General features: G+C 57.1%; 1 protein-coding gene across 18 annotated transcripts in view; it reads right to left on the reverse strand.

Annotated features, from left to right (window-relative positions):
* The window catches only part of NRXN2 (neurexin 2), a 98,549-nt gene that overhangs the window by 63,386 nt on the left and 19,520 nt on the right, over positions 1–15,643 (reverse strand). For 5 of the 18 annotated variants that reach the window (XM_032594921.1, XM_032594908.1, XM_032594918.1 and 2 more), the window contains exons 3-6: positions 14,882–14,911; positions 12,517–12,588; positions 7,883–8,184; positions 2,499–2,543 (exon numbers count right to left, since the gene is read on the reverse strand). In XM_032594921.1, coding sequence (XP_032450812.1) covers positions 2,499–2,543; positions 7,883–8,184; positions 12,517–12,588; positions 14,882–14,911 — 449 coding nt within the window. The remainder of the gene's footprint in view (positions 1–2,498; positions 2,544–7,882; positions 8,185–12,516; positions 12,589–14,881; positions 14,912–15,643) is intronic. The other 13 variants (XM_032594910.1, XM_032594919.1, XM_032594916.1 and 10 more) reach the window with 5 other exon arrangements.

The following is a 15,643-nucleotide window of genomic DNA, read 5'->3' on the forward strand; positions in this document are numbered from 1 at the left end:
GTGTTACTCCGTCTTTCCTCCTCCTCCCCAGGCCAACTCCTGAGGCATTCTGGGGTTTCTTGCAGTTATTTTCGGGACTGATTCCTAAGAAGGGATGATAATAGCGTCTCCAGCGGGGCCAGAGATGATGTATTCTCCAGGGTTCGCTATAGGAAGGGGATCACTTCTTTACAAAACATCCTCACCCTGGAAACACTGAGATAATCAGTTAACATGTTATGAAGATTAATAAAATTATGGTTCCCTGTACAGACCACAGACGCTTTCACTCCCATTACCCTACTTGATCTCCACACTGACCCCATGAAATAGACAATGCGGGTGTATCATCACCCGTTCGGTAGCTGAGGAAACTGACCTTTGGCTCAGGTCCACGTGGTCAATCTGTAACTGAATTGAGACCAGAAGGAAGGTCTACAGCACCCTAACCCCTAGATGGTATTCCCCGGGTGTTTGGGAGTGTGCCACGTGGGTTTATCTTGCCTCCTTTCTGTCCCCAAGGTCACAGGTTGGCTGTCCAGGGAAGCTCTGTAAAGAAAGGGTTCCAAATGCCCGGCTCCTGACAGGCACTCAGTGGCCTGGCCTGAGGAGTGGCCAGCACCTAACTTCTAGAAGCAGCAGCTGGAGAGCAGAGCCTGAGACATGGGGTGGTGCTGGGACCACCACGTGGTTCCATGGGAACGTCAGGGTGCCTGGGAGTGGCCAGACGAGGTCTTGGAGCGGGGAAGGGCGGGGCTGGCCGTGGCGGTGGGCACTACCTCGGGGACAGGGCAGAGGACAGGGCTACCGTGGGTCTGTGGGCGCAGGGAAACACGGGTGCGTGGAAGCATCAGGACAGGCCAGACGTAGCCTCACAGGTGGAGCCTCCTGGGGAGGTGGGGGGAGCCACTCAGCCCCGGAGCCCCAGCTATCGAGCTTCCCTCATCGCCAGCCAGCCACACGGATCTGGGAGGCTCGGAAGGCCAGGCAGCTGCCCCAAGCAGCGCAGGCCCCGCGGGAGCAGACACATCCATCTGCAAGGTCCCCAGCCTGGCGCTCAATCACTCTGCATTATTAATAGGCGATGAGTAACCGCCGGCTGCTGCAAAGCCAGGACGGGCAGGCACGAGGGAATCCCTGGGGATGGCACACGGCACAGCCTCCAGGCGCACGCTCCGAAGCCAGGCAAGGAGCAAAGAGCCAGCCCCAGCTCCTTCCCTGCTCCTGCCATCACGGCCCCCAGACCTCAGGGCTGGCCCCCGCGGCCCGCCTCCACGCGAGCCCTTCCCCGACTCAAACGTACACACGGTCCCGCGGCCCCCCTGCTCACTCCCGCGCTTACACGTGTGGAATCACCCGCAGAAGCCCCCCCACACACACACACAGCACGGTCTCCCACTAACACCCCCTAAATGTCACACCAACATTTACACACAGCCGCACCCACACACCAACACACACCAGCTGCGTTTACACAGACACCCACATCAACACTCACCGGGACTGAGCCCAACCCAAACAGCGGAGCTTGGCAACAACTAGCCTGATTCACCCCTGCTGCACCTCCTCCTCTCATCCCCTCAACAGGGAAGGTAACCACCCTGTCAGAGGCCATGCAGGACAGGCACGGGGCACAGATCAGGGGAGATGGAGGGGAAGGAAGACAGTGTGAAACACAGTGTTAGTCAGAGCGGCAGAGTGGTGGGGGAGACTGGACGCTATCCCTCATGGGGGGAAAGACCATTCATGCCATGCAGATGTTGGGGGGGGCAGACGGAACCACGAACCCTCAAGGCTGAGGAGTGAGGGAGGGGATGTCACCTCTTCCCTGGCAGCCAGCACGGGACAGCCCCCAATCTGGTACAAACTGCCGATCTGAAAGCGCTCTGGACTGGTCCCAGGCCGCTCTGCATCTCACAAGGCCATCCCCCCCTCTGGGGGACTTGCCCAGCTGGCTGCCCCCGGAGGTCTCACTCCCAGCCCCCTCTCCCAACTCGAGGGGCCTGTCCGGGAGCTGACAGTGAGCAGAGAGCGTAGCATGTCATGGGATGGTGTTTTCCATGGATTTTCAGGAGACCAAGAAAGAAACTAAATCAAAGAGAAAAAACGAGGGAGCGGGGTTGGGGGGGGCGGGGAAAGGAACAAAATAAAGCAATAGAAATAAGCAGCCTGGCATCGGGGCTGGTCTAACCAGAGCCGATGAACATGGGGCCTGCCCCCAGGTCTCTCTGGCCAGGAATCTGAATTCAGGAGCCGGGGTTATAGGGTTGGGACAGGCCAAATTCCTCGATTTTCATTTGCCTTTTGGATTTGAGTTTGGACCAAAAAAGAAAGAAACGGGGAAAAAGGAAAACTAGAAGAGAGAGAAGCAAAATCTAAAGACTGTCCAGGACGCCAAAAACAATCAGAAGAGCAAAATAACCAAAACCAAACGGGGAAAGGAAACAAAAGAGGGAGAATCGAACAGCTAAAAAAACCCACGGCAAACCAAACGGTAAGACAATTAGAGTGATATCTACCAGATAATGCAGTTTGTTTACCATAGCGTGTCCAATTCCTGCGTGCTTCACCGGAGATATGGGGGAGGGGGTGGGAGGGGCCAAAAAAAAAAAAAAAACAACAACAAAGACAACAACGAAAGAACGGAAAGAAAAGAAAAATAAAATGACCAACTGTGAAACTCAAGGAAGGAGGAAAAATATATAGCCATATATATTTGGTTGGTTGTTCAGACCCTCCCACCTTAGGCTTAGCGGCAGTATTTTTGCTTAAAGAAAATTAAATTATAATGGGAGGGAGAAATAAAACACACACAAAAATTAAAGCCCTTCTTCTCCCAATCGCCCCCCCCTCCAACCCCTCCTCTGGATTCCTCTGCCCCCCCAACCCCTCCCGGAAGAGCCGGCTGCAGAGAAGGGGAACAGTTAAAGACCTTGGTTAGTAGAGAAGAAAACAACAAAAGAACTGGACCAGGAAAGCAAAGACTTAAAGATGGCCGACATTCCGCAATGAGACAGAAAGGTTAGTTTGGTTTTTCACTCATACCTCACCCCACCTGTCCCTGCCCATCCCTTGGTCCCCTGGGTTATAAGCGTGTTAGTAACACACACAGAGTCGGCAACGGGGTTTTCCAACAGAGGGTGAGAGAGGGAAGGCAGGGGGTTAAGAAGCAGACCCAATTATGCAGTATTAGTAAGTCTTTTCAGCTGAAATGTTAGGGAATTGAAGGGAAGGTTGGGGGTGGGGGGGGGACAAGGGGTGTGAGAAAGGGATGGACTACTGACTCGGGTAATGGACAATGGGTTGTTGGCTAACTGGTCAACCAGATGGCTTTCCAGAGAACTGGCCAACTGGCTGACCAGTGAGCGTGTTGAGTTAATGGGTTAACTGGTTGGTGATGGGCCAGCTGTCAGGCTGGGAGAAGAGTGGCCAGTGCCCTAGAGAATCGTCACAGGACTGGCTAGAATGAGAGGTCATTTCATTTGGAGGCAAAGGGAAGAGGTTCCCAAAGAGCAAGGGAAGGGATACAGGTGTGTGCTTTCTGTGGGCATGTAGGACAGGCAAACTGATTCAGGGAGTCATGGAGGGGAGGGGGCAGCTCCTCTTTTACTGGTTCTCTTCCGTGAGAAAAGAAGAGAGATAAGGGTCACCACCAGAAGAGGGAAAAGGAAACCTTGCCCTCCATGGGCTGGCACTGGGCTCACTTTCACGGCATACCTAATTCCAAACCCGCCTCCCTCTCCTCCCGCTCTCCCACTCATAGCTGACCCGTCCTTCCTGCCTAATTTGATTTTTCAGAGCCCATATTTCCCCCAAAGTTCCCCAGGTTCTTCAAACACCCCACCCCCATTCTCTGATGCTCCTCTGGGCAATCATCCCTCCTAGAATCAAGTACCCCCCACCACCACGCCTGTAAGTCCCTGGAATTGGTTAACGTTTTCCCAGCAGCCCAGCCTCCTCCCATGCACACCCCATAGACCCCTGAGCCTCTTCTCCCCACAGCCAGCACTGAAAATCCATAACCCCCACACACCACACCAGAAAAAGGGACACAGAGGCCCACCTACCTCTAAAACCCCTTACTCCTCCCTAAGCTATAAGCTGGCCTCTTCTATCCCAGCCTCTAGAGTCCCCACCCCCATGTGGCTCTTCTCAAGGCCAAAGGCAAGGGCAACAGTCACCTTCAAAATCAACCCTGGTCTTTGTGGAGGCAATGTCCGTGGGACTTGAGGCAGCTGCACCGAGAGTTTTGGAGATGATGGGACACCATTGTGTGATGTCCATTAAATACTAAACTACACCCCTGAGAGTATGATTTCGAGAAGTCTTCTATGGACAGATCCATTAGTGACAGCATTGTTATAACCAGTGGGCACAGGACTAACTCAGAAAGACAAGTAATAAGGGCCTCGTATAATGAAAAAAAAAAAAAAACAGAATTCAATATTTACCAGCCAGAAGAAGGGCTAAATGACCAATACCAATTACTAGCAACGCAGAAGCAGTTTCCCTAACAGGGAGGCAAGAGTCTCAGGTCAGGTGCAGTGACGGGTGCAAGAGGCTAACCCATAATACGAGAGTTAGCACAGCCGGGTAGTAGGACTGTCGTGAAGTGAAGAAGCCAACTAGTCAGGACAAGGACCGATTGGTTCCCGGGCAGCTAAACCAATTGCATCCAAAAAGACAAGAGTTTTCTGGTGTCACCGACTAGTCCAACAACACAGGGGGTAAAGGTGGGGGTGTGGGGGGAGGGGTTGGGGGTACAATTCTAACTACTACTACTACTCGTTTTGAATGAAGACTGGTTGTGGAGACTCAAATAAGGGGGAAAAAAAGAACAGTTTTCAACTTTCTGGGACAACTTTAATATTTAACAAGCAGAACAGCAAATTAAGAAACGGGACTGAGAGGGAAGAGACGTGCGTTCAAAGCCCGGGACTTCCACTAATGTCAAGACTATCCTGGCTTCCTCTGAAAAGCAGCAAGGTTGGAGTTGGCTGAGACGGGGCCGGGTGCAGAGCCCAGACCAAGGCGATCGTGGCCAAATTAACTAGCGTGGAGTTTGCGCTGGAAACCATTCCTGGTGGCCTGTGACACAGCACAAGCCCGTGCCTTCCCAGACGCCAGGACCTGGAATACGGAGGCTTCAGACTAGCAGATGAACGATAAAGGCTTTTCCCCACTCACAGAATCAGAGGGCTCCTGGAGTCCAGGAGCGTAAGAACGACAGTGCGTGAGGAAGGAAGGAAGCATCAAGTCATTAAGTCACAGAGGGGAGAAGTCAATCATAATATCCAGTAGTAATCTACCGCCCTTCTCCTCTCTCAACTCTGCCCGTCGCTCCAGCCCCTCAAGAAAGCCAAGACCAGGATTATACACTCAAATCGCAAAAATCCGGATGAAGGCCATCTTCGTGGAGCTTGGGCAGGAGAAGCTCGGGACAGAGAAGAGGCGCTCGCTCTGCTCAGGGCTCGAGGGGGCCCATTTTTCAGAGAGACGAGCAGAACACTCAGACGGTCTCAAGAGTTGGGAACATCCAAGAAGGGCAGATCCACAAGACAAATCACATAGTAGAGCCGCCTTTGTATTTCACACCAATTACAGCGGCCGGGCTCTCCTTGGGAGGCAGAGAGATGGGCGCGGCTGCAAAGTCAGACAGACTTTCCAATTCTACCGCTTCCTGACTGGGTAACGTTGGGCAAGTTCTGTAACCTGCTGAGTCTCGACTTGCTCACTGATAAGAATGGGAATATGGGGGGGGGGGCGCCTGGGTGGCTCAGGTCATGATCTCTCAGTTCGTGAGTTCCAGCCCCCACGTCAGGCTCCGTGCTGAAAGCTTGGAGCCTGGAGCCTGTTTCACATTCTGTGTCTCCCTCTCTCTCTGCCCCTCCCCCCTCATGCTCTGTCTCTCAAAAATGAATAAACATTAAAAAAAAATTTTTTTTTTAAAGAGAGAGAGAAGAAATGAATGCAATATGGAGCACACAGAAGGAATACGATCCTTCTAACCCTATCAAGGGCTAGAACGCAGGGTCTCCTAAGGGGGCCCGAGGGGGCACGCCGTCCTGGGTTAGGAACCACTGCTCTAGAGACAACAGGACCCAGTTTGCTCTGCTAACTTTTAACAGATTCATCCTGACTCCTCGAGAGCAGAGCTGGGAGAGAAGAGACTGTCTTTTCTCCCCCTCTTTTCCCCGCTGGTTTGTCAGTAGTGACAGCACCCGTCCAGCGGAGGGAAAACCATCAAGGGGCACAGAAGCAACCCCCCCCCCCACCGCCCTCTCCCGCAAGTATGACAGGTGGGCACGACGCACTCGGGTTTGCTCAGATAACAGTGACAACACAGGACAGCCCTCCGACGGGATCGGAGAACGATGTGACAAGAAGAGAGAGAGACACTGCACCGAGGAGGGTCCCCCCGCCCCCAGGCAGGGGGGGCACGGAGAATAGGCACGTGGAGAGGAGCCCACGACAGGTGGCAGCAGGCAGGGTTAGTCCCAGAGTCCTCCCGGCAGGGGGGAAGGCACTAAATGAGGAGGATTCCCCATTAGATCATCACCCACTGGGGGTGGAGAACAGGTAGGAAGTGTGACGGCAGCCAGGATCCCGACTCCCATCAAGGAGCCTTTCGATGGGGGGAAGGGGAAGGGGAAGGGGAAGGGGAGGAGGAGGAGGAGGAGGAGGAGGAGGAGGACAGCGAGGACCAAGACAAGGAGAGAGAGCGGAGAGTCAGACGCCACACAGCCAGATCGAGGCAGTAGAGGGAAGGAGAAGGCCTAACCCGGCAGCAGCCGTGCCTCCGGGGACAGAGACATTCCACGTTGCTGGTGACACTCGGCCTGCTGGCAATGCAGCTGGAAGACGCTTCCCTGCCACGGGCTGTGAGACAAAGTGGTGAACCCGAGAGAAACGGGCCGGCGGGAGGCTGGCCCCCTGGGCCCTGCCTGAGCGAACAGAGAAAGGAGCCAGAAGGTAGAGACAGGTACCACCCGGATACACAGGGACCCCTCAACAAGGGTCTGGCTTGGGCTCTGCTCGAGGCAGGAGCTTGTCAGGGCTGGAAACAAGCTGGGCCGGGGCGGGGGCGGGGGGGGGGGGGTGGGTCACTGCCAAGGCCAGAGACATGGCCTCGCCTGCTCTAGCCTCCCTGGGCCTTAGAAATGGTGGAGAGGCCGCTACTCAGAGGACATAACGGAGGCCCTCGCCAAGTAGCCAGTCTGGGAGCGGGGGCTGAGGAGACACCGCAGAGAAGAGTCTCGTCCCTCCTGCAAGAGGCTGACCCGAGAGTCCCGTCTGGGCTCCTGCAAGGGGCCTGGGAGCCACGGCAAGATAGCCACGGATTGCTGGGGCAGCCAGGGAGGGACAGGAGAAAGGGGCGTGCTGCCCAGAGTGAGGTGGGGCTGAGCGTGTGCTCCCTCACACCTGCTGCACCTCTACCTCGCCACCACACCCCTGCCTCTGCCCTGGAAAGGTCCCGCCTGAGGGCAAGCCACACCCTGTCCCTACGCTACCCCAGGCTTTCATCTGCACCTTGCTGCCCTAGAGTCAGGATACCCACAGCTACTCGGCCAATCCCAAAGGCCCTCTTGCCAGGTCACCCGACTTCTCAGCCCCCAGCCCTTGAAACCCTAGCCACCCCACCGGTGTGAGCCAGACCCTTCCCCTTCCCTCAGGCTCCTGCCCCACGGCAGCTCTGCGGCGTCCCCTGAACTTGGCTTCCTGGTGCCTGCATCCTGCCCGCTGCCCCCGCACTCCCAGGCCCTCACAGCCCGAGCCTTGAACTTCTCCAGAACCACACCTGGCTGCCGGGCCCCCGACGACCCCGTGCCAGGCTGCCTTCTGTCCCCACCCCCGTTGGGCCCCAGACACAGCCGGCCCCCGGCCTTCTTCTTGCTCCCCCTACCTGGCGCAGGTTTCGGGTGACCCGGACGTCGTGCCAGGCGTTGTCGTTGAACTTGCCGTTGACAGGTTCCACGAGGGCCTCGAAGGCTCCTGAGCCCAGGTTGATGACCAGCCAGACGGCCCCGGACTTGAGGGACAGGTTGACATAGTCGGCCGACTTGCCCGTGTGCAACATCAGCCCGTTGCGCTGCAGGGTGCGGAAGGCCAGCGTGATCTCGTCCGTGCTGCTCTGGATGGGGTTGTGGGACAGGTCGTAGCAGAAGAACTCGTTTCCTTTGAAGGTCGCCACAAACTCCTCCTTGCCTGGACACCGTGGCGTGGGGAAACGGGAGAGGCTGAGTGGGGTGGGGCGCGCCAGACCTCCCCCTGCCCCTCCGGCAGCCCTGGCGCGGGCGTCAGGCCCTCTTCCCCCCACCCCTTTGCAGCCTGCCCACCCTCCTCTCTGCACCCGGCCGTCTTTCCTGTCAGAAAGCAACTTCCCCGTGTCCATTTCCAAAGCGGGAGGCTGCTAAATGGCTCTCACGCTGACAGCTGACAATTCAGCTGCCACGGGGCAGGCAAAGCAGACGTTCTCGCTGTCTCCTCCCTGGCCCACTCTCCGTCCCCTCCGTCGTTTTAACAAAAGGATGTGGAAGAGAAAAGAGGGGAGCCTCCCGACTTCCCCCTGGAGCGCCTCCCCTGTGGGGGGGGGGGGCACCGAGGGTCTCCTGAGTGCAGCCCACCTCCCACTCCTGCCTCCTGTCTGGTGAAGGTCATTCTCAGTGCCCCGGGGACAGTTGCAGGCCTCACGTGGGGGATGGGACCGGCAGGCCTGTTGGGCAACAGGGAGCAGAGAAGGAGGACGGGGAAGCGGTGGGGTGGGGTAAGGCATTGGGAAGACACACGGGAAGGGGATGCACGTGACAGCGATGTGCACCGGGCAGCAGCGGGCCACCGGGTGTGGCTGGTTCCGACGGCCATCGTGCCAGTTATCTTCCCCAGCCCCGTGTTCTAGTCCAGCCTGAGAGGGCGGCGCAGACAGGCCCGAGGCGGGAGCCTCTGACGTCCCAGAGGGCAGGGGTGGGAGCCCTGAGCGCCAGCAGGTGGCTAGGGTTTGTGCACGCGTGCGTGCATGTGTGTGTCCGCGTGTGCCCATCAGCACCCCACACGGGGCTCCCTCGGCGGGCACTTGGCAAGCAGAAGCAACGTGACCGAAAGGGCCTTAGGGATTTGTAGCGTTCGGTAAGTGGGTGACGAGTGACAGGACAGCAACAGCCTGTGGAGGAAAGCTGGGGTCGTAGCCCGACACCTTCACCAGCCAGAGCGCACAAAGCGGGACGAGAAGGGGACACGGGCCGAGGGCAGAGCAGAGGACCTGGACCACAACAGCGACTCACTTGTCCCCAACAGACAGCGGCACGGTGATGGCTCGTCCCGCTCACCGCACAGCGTGGGAGCGCGTGAGGACTGCCCGCACAAAGTCTCTATGGAAGGCGGGGGCTCTCAGTACAGGCCCCCAGGCCCAGGAAGGAGCAGGGTGCAAGGCCGGGGCGCACGCACAGCCCTCAGAAGACACCTGCCCTCCCGTGAGCCAGGCCACGGTGGCAAGCGCCACGTGTGGAAGCCGCGGCTCCCCGGGTGCACTCTCTGCGGATGTCCTTCCCCAGCACACAACAGCCCCGCTTCTCTCCCTCCGGGCAGGCTGCCCGGAGGCTGTCCTCACTGCCTCCGGATGCCAAGGCACCAGCTGCTGCCCCAGAGCCTGGCACCGCGCTCGCTGCAGCTGGCAAGGCCCGGTTTCCTGAGGCCACGGGGCAGCGAGGCCGGTGGGGGCACGGGCAGAACCCCGCTCTGCCTACCTTCGGGCTCCAGCAAGAAGGGCCGGGAAGCAAAAGGGAATCAAGCAGAGACAGCAAGGGCCAGTGAGGAAGAAGGGCGATGCAGAGGGAGGCCACGGAGAGGGGGAAGGATGGCCGTTGGGGACAGAAGGGAAAGGGGAGCCGGCTCGAGCACCGAGGGAGCAAGAGGTGGTGGAGAGGAGAAGTCTGGTTAAAGACAAGGAGCAAGCCTGGAGGGGACAGGAAGGAAGAGGGCCAGCAAGGAAAGGGGGACAGGGACCTCTAGGGAATGGAAGCCAAGGCTTTCTCGGGGCCTGGCCGTTTCCATAGCAACCAGGCCTGCTGCCCAGGCACCGGCAGAGCCAGGGGGCCGGAGGACCAGAGAAAGGAACATGTTTGACCTTGGCTTTGCCACACGTCCTAGTCCCTCCCAGAAGCCAGGCCTCCTCTCCCATTCCCTCACCTTTGCGGCAAAGGAACAAACGATCATTCAAAGGAGAGTCAAACGGAAAGAAAGAATAGAACGATCACGTGAAGAAGTGATTGGGACAGAACAAAAGAGACCAGAGAGGAGGGCCAGGGGCTGGACCACAGCTGCCAAGGCGAAATGAAGAAACGAGGCCATCCCTTGATTCCTCTGGGCTCTGCCTCGGATCTCCTAGGAGAGGAGGCGAAGCCAGTCGCGGAGCCGCCGCAGTCTACGCGTTCTCCAATTCCCGTTGCCGTCAGAGACCCGGACGGGCCCAGAGACAGAGGGAAAGAATTTGAGGAGAGGGACAGACAAGAGCGAAGGTGACCAGGACAGCCCAAAGATGGCGGGAAGGACAGAGACAGACCCTGAAGGGGGAGGAGGGCAGCAGGACTTCAAGGGATCGCTGGAGGGGGGGTGGGGGAGACTCGCGGTAAGGATTGGGGGACTGCCCTCCCCCGGGGCGCTCAGAGGAGCCAGACCCAAAGCACCAGGGGGCGCTCTCCCCCACCATCCCACGCGCACCACCCGGGGAACTACAACTCCCGGCAGCACTAGAGAAACAATGGCAGCTCCCCATACCCTCCACCGCCCCCCCTTGCACAGGAAGGGGGGGGGATCAGGGCTGATACTTGTTCACCTCCCATGGTCAGGGACTACGGAGCCCAAGTGCCCCCAGCCAAGCTGAATGTGGCCAGAAACCAGTTGTTGTGGTCCTGGACTTCTAAGAGCCATGAGGACCAGAGCAGCTGCCTCATTTCCAGGCCCAGCTCGGAGCCCTCCTCTGGGAAGGTCTCCAGCCCCCTTCTGCCCCTCCCTACTCTCCAGCACTACAGCTGTCTGTTCTGCTCATTTGGCACTTACTGCCTAGTAACATCTTGTACTGCTCCCTTGAGAGGAAGTGTGATGTGAGAAAAAAGGCCTGGGCGCTAATGCTGCCTCTTCCACCAGCTTGGTGACCTTGACCAAAAGGCAGATCTCTAAGCCGCAGCTCTCTCCTCTGGACAAAGGAGCTAACCACCGACCTACCTCGCGGGCTGCTGTGGCATCTAGAAAGAGAACAGATGGAATGAAGCTTCATAAACTATAAACTATTCGACTAACAAATGACTCCTGCACTGGTGTGTAACTTTCTGTGTGTGTGTGTGTGTGTGTGTGTGTGTGTGTGTGTTTGTGTGCGCGCGCGCTGCCTCTTACTCTCGAGACCAATGAATAAATTAAGTCCTCTGGACGAAGTCTGCACTTTTCCTACACCTTGCATGTACCACACTTTCTTGTAGCCATTCGTTGGAATGTCAGTGAGCCCCTTGAGAACAGAGACCATTCACCCATCGAAAATAAATTTGCCGAGCACATGCCTACGCATGTGCCGGGAGCGGTGTGGAAGCACCGGGGAGGGTGTCCAAATGAAAACACCCAATCGCTGTCCCCAGGGAGCTCAGTCGGCTGGGAGAGGCAAACAGGTGAAGTGACAGTTAGGAGGCAGGGTGGCAAGCGATAAAACGGATGTGTAGACAAAGGGGACACCGAGCGGTGTCTGGGTTTGCTTGGGGAGTTCAGGGGAGACTTCCAGTGTGGATGGCCTGGCTGCTTTGTCAAGAGTCAGCTGAAAGAGATACCAGATAGTTGGGGAAGAAAGCAGGGATGGCAGAAATCCAGGCCGACAGAACAGCACGTACTATAGAAGGCAGGCGGGATTCGATAGCCCCAGCGCTTGGCACCCGCGGGAGCCCCTTGACGGTTGCTAACTGCCCATAAACTACTTAGGAAAGAGACTCTAAGAAAGGCAGGCTCGGGGAAGAAAAAGGAGCTTAAAACCCGTAGCCCTGACACAGGCTAAAAGGCCCCGTGCTGGTTTCAGGGGGTTGGCGAGCGTCCGTTTCCGCATCTGTAAACCAAGGGCAACGAGCCCTCCCGCCGAAGGTTGTGAAGGCTCACTTAGGTGACCCGTGCATAAGATGAATGCCACATCTCCTAACCAGAATCCCCCTGGGCGGGCACCTAGCAGGCTTCCCGAACTTGAGGGTTCAACGGGGGGTTTACCCTGCCTCCCCGTCGTTCTACCAGACAAACAGGTACTTTCTAGGGACGGGCCTGAACAATTGCCACAAAAAGACATCTCTTTGTCCTCGAAAAAGGTCATTAGGACGGCCGGGATTTGGGGAAAAAGTGAAGGTTTGTGGTCCTTTACACCAGAGAGGCAGGCCCAGCAGCCTTCGTGGACCTCAGACGCAGTACAAAGGGACACGCTTGTGTTGACTCAGCTGCCCCCCCCCCACCCCAACGCCAGGAAGTGCAGTTCTGCAAGGGGCGAGGGCTGGGCTCTCTGGGGACCGTAGGGTCACTGACCTTTCGTTGGCTGGTGCACATCGCCGGCTCCTCCTCTCCCGGCCCCCCCCTCGGAGAACAGTAAGGACCCTACTGGAGAAGCAGAATTGGGGAGTCAGGCATGGGGGGGCTACCCAGCCAGTCCCACCCCAGCCTCGAGGTGATGGAGGGCCCTCTCCGGGGCCGAGGTCCTGCTTGGAGGTACCGGTGGGGCAGGGGTGCTGCTCTGGGGACTCACTTGCTTCAGGGCCTCTAGGGAAGGAGCCAGATGACAAACCGAATCAGCCCCACAGACCCCTGAGACCCACAGCCACCAAGGTCTGCCCTTTGCCCAGGGGTAGAAAGACCACGGGGAGGGAAGAGTGTCCATTGTCGGTTCCGGTTCAGGAGCTCCTTCGTCCCGAGAACGTGCAAACAGGCCAGCCTTCAGGACTGTGCAGGCCCCGGCCTCCACCTCCAGCCTCTCCCTGCCTCTCCCTGCCTCTCCTCCCCACTCCACATCTTTGCTCATCGCACTTCCCCTGCAGAGACTGAGCTGCGGCTCTTCAACTCCTGCAAAAGCCTGACACAGGCTCCCCTCCACCAGAACCTTCTGGATTCACACGCCGAAGACCTCTTGTGTCCTCTGCCCATCCTCAAGGCTAACCTGGCTTTTGGTCTACACCTGGCTCTCTTACTCGTGAGTGCTCTTAATGTCACCTCTGTCCCCTTCTTTGCCGACCAGGTCATGGGGCTTCCCAGGGGCAGGGCCACCATTTCTGTTTGCTCTGTGTCCCTTGAAATCGTGTCTCCAGCAGGGCTAGGCACACCGAAAGGGGTTCTGCCTGGCTGGACTCATCACATGCATGGGGAAGGCCTTTCTCAGGGATGGCTTCCCACTTCCCCCCATGGGCTCATCAACCCCTGGGCCTCCTCTCCAAAGGCCCCTGCGGGCACATGTCACCGCATCTGGGTTCCAGGCTAGCTCGCGCTCTCCACCCACCCCTGCCAGTGACTAGTGCACTCAGCGTCTGGCTCCCAGGTGCCCACGCCTATTGCCAGACCCCACAGCATGTCTTCTGGAGGGGACCTCAAGAATGGAGTTGAGAAGTCCGTGTCTGAGCCCCCCCATTCAACCTCAACCCCAAATCCCCAGAACTAAAAGCTAGAATAACACCTGAGCCGTGGGCCCTTCAGGGGCGGGGTGAGCCACAGCCAGCACCCCCAGAGCCAGGCCTTGAGAGGCAAGAAGGATGTGAGCGAACCGACCAGGTCCTGACCACCCCCTCGGGATGTCTTCGTTCTCCACAGTTGTTGCCATAACTTCACATCCCTGTAAGAATCTCAGGCTCCTACCTTCCCAGACTTTAAATCCAACCCCAATTCCAGATCCGAGTCTCTCCCTATGGCCCAGTCTTCATCCTGCAGGCCTCTCCCACCTGCAGGCTACAGACCCCATATGGAAGATGAGGCCTCACAGAGCTCTGCCCTCGGCATGGGGAGCGGTGCAAAAGGGTCTAGAATTCCTGAGCTCAAGAATCAATGACGAGGACACCCGGGAGGGGTCAGCACTGGGAGGACGGCAGTCAGGACCCCCGGGCTGTCAGGTTTGCTGAACAAAGCTTTTTGCTTTTTAAAGATGCTTTTTAAAGATGGGAGGGACTTGGTTGAAGGGAGGCTAAAAATAAAGAAGCAGCCCCAATGGCACCACCACCTAAAGGCCACATAATCACTAATAAGTCACCTCATCTCTCTGGGCCTGAATGTCCTCATCTGTCAAACAGAGTCAAGAGATGTGGGTGAGGGTGGACGGTGGGACAGCTGTGGGAGAGGGGACACCCTGCCCCTCCATTTCCCCTGCCTCTTCCCTCCTCACTGCCACCGTGGAGAGAGGGGACATCCCCACAGCAGCAGGGCGAGGCCAGGGAGGCTGCCTACGATTGGCTTTCTCCGGCCCATGCTTTTTCTCTTTTATTTGGGTCCGCAGAAAAGAAAGAATGACCAGAATGAGTGGAAGGAAATAAAACACCACCATGAGAAGGAAAAAAGAAGATACGCCACCAGGAAAACGCAAAAAGGTGAGGCGACTTGAGACAACGGCAGGAGTTGAAACATCTCTTGATGTCAGAAACCAAGGCGCGATGAGGGTGGATGGAGCGCATCAGGGAAGGTGGGGGGGAGGGGAGAGCACAGACGGGGGGGTGGGGCCGGCCCCCCCCCCGCCCCCACCCCAGCACCCGGGGGAACATAACATAAAGACGTGACAGAGGAAGCAGGTAGGAAAGGCAGGAAGGAGGCAGGACAGGTGGAGGCCGGGGAAGGAGAACAGGGGGAGGAACAGAAAATCCAGGCGCAGGTTGGGGGCAATCCAATCCAATCCAATCCAAACCAGAACTTCAAACCATACCTTCGCTGTTTAACGTCAGGTGAGCCGGACCTTGGAAAGGGGAAGGAGAGAAAGAAAGAAAGGAAAAAAAAAAAAAAAGAAGAAGAAGAAGAAGAAGAAGAAAAAAGAAAGAAGAGGGGAAAGAAACAAAGAAAACACAAGTCATCAAAATCAGCCAGAGAGAGGGGAGAAAAAAGCTTTTGCTGCCACAATTTAAAAACCCTTTTTAACTTGTGACAGACATCGGGGGAAAGCCCTCAGCCCGGAAGCTGAGGAGAGGGGCCCGATGCCGGAAACAGAGGGTGGAGGGCACGAGGGGCGGGGGGGAGAGAGAGACAGAGAGAGAGAGAGAGAGAGAGAGAGAGAAGGGGGCACCAGAGAGGGTGATGGGGTACAGGCAGAACCGGAGGGGGGTGGGGGGGTCCAGGCAGGGAGTCACTGCAAGGGGCGGGAGAGGAGATTTGGTTTCTTTTTTTTCTTCTTGCCGGAAAAAAAAAAGGAAAAGGAGGAGAAGCATGAGGCTGGGAGGGTTGCTTTTTCCTTTTTCTTTTTTTCTTTTTTTTTTTTCTTCCGGGAGGCGGAGAGAAAAAAAAACAGTCAACGAGAAAAAACGATTCGGATGGAGGAGAAAAGAAAACACGACACAAAAATCAAAGCCACCTGGAGAGAGAGAGAGTGTCCTGTTAGCGTGGGATTAAGCGGGCAAGGAGGACCTCCAACCCCACCCCCACCCCATGCCCTTACCCCTGTGAGCCTGGCAGAGAAGGTGGGCTGGGGTGTGTG

The sequence above is a fragment of the Lynx canadensis genome, chromosome D1 (assembly GCF_007474595.2).
Source record: "Lynx canadensis isolate LIC74 chromosome D1, mLynCan4.pri.v2, whole genome shotgun sequence".
NCBI classification, from domain to species: domain Eukaryota; kingdom Metazoa; phylum Chordata; class Mammalia; order Carnivora; family Felidae; genus Lynx; species Lynx canadensis.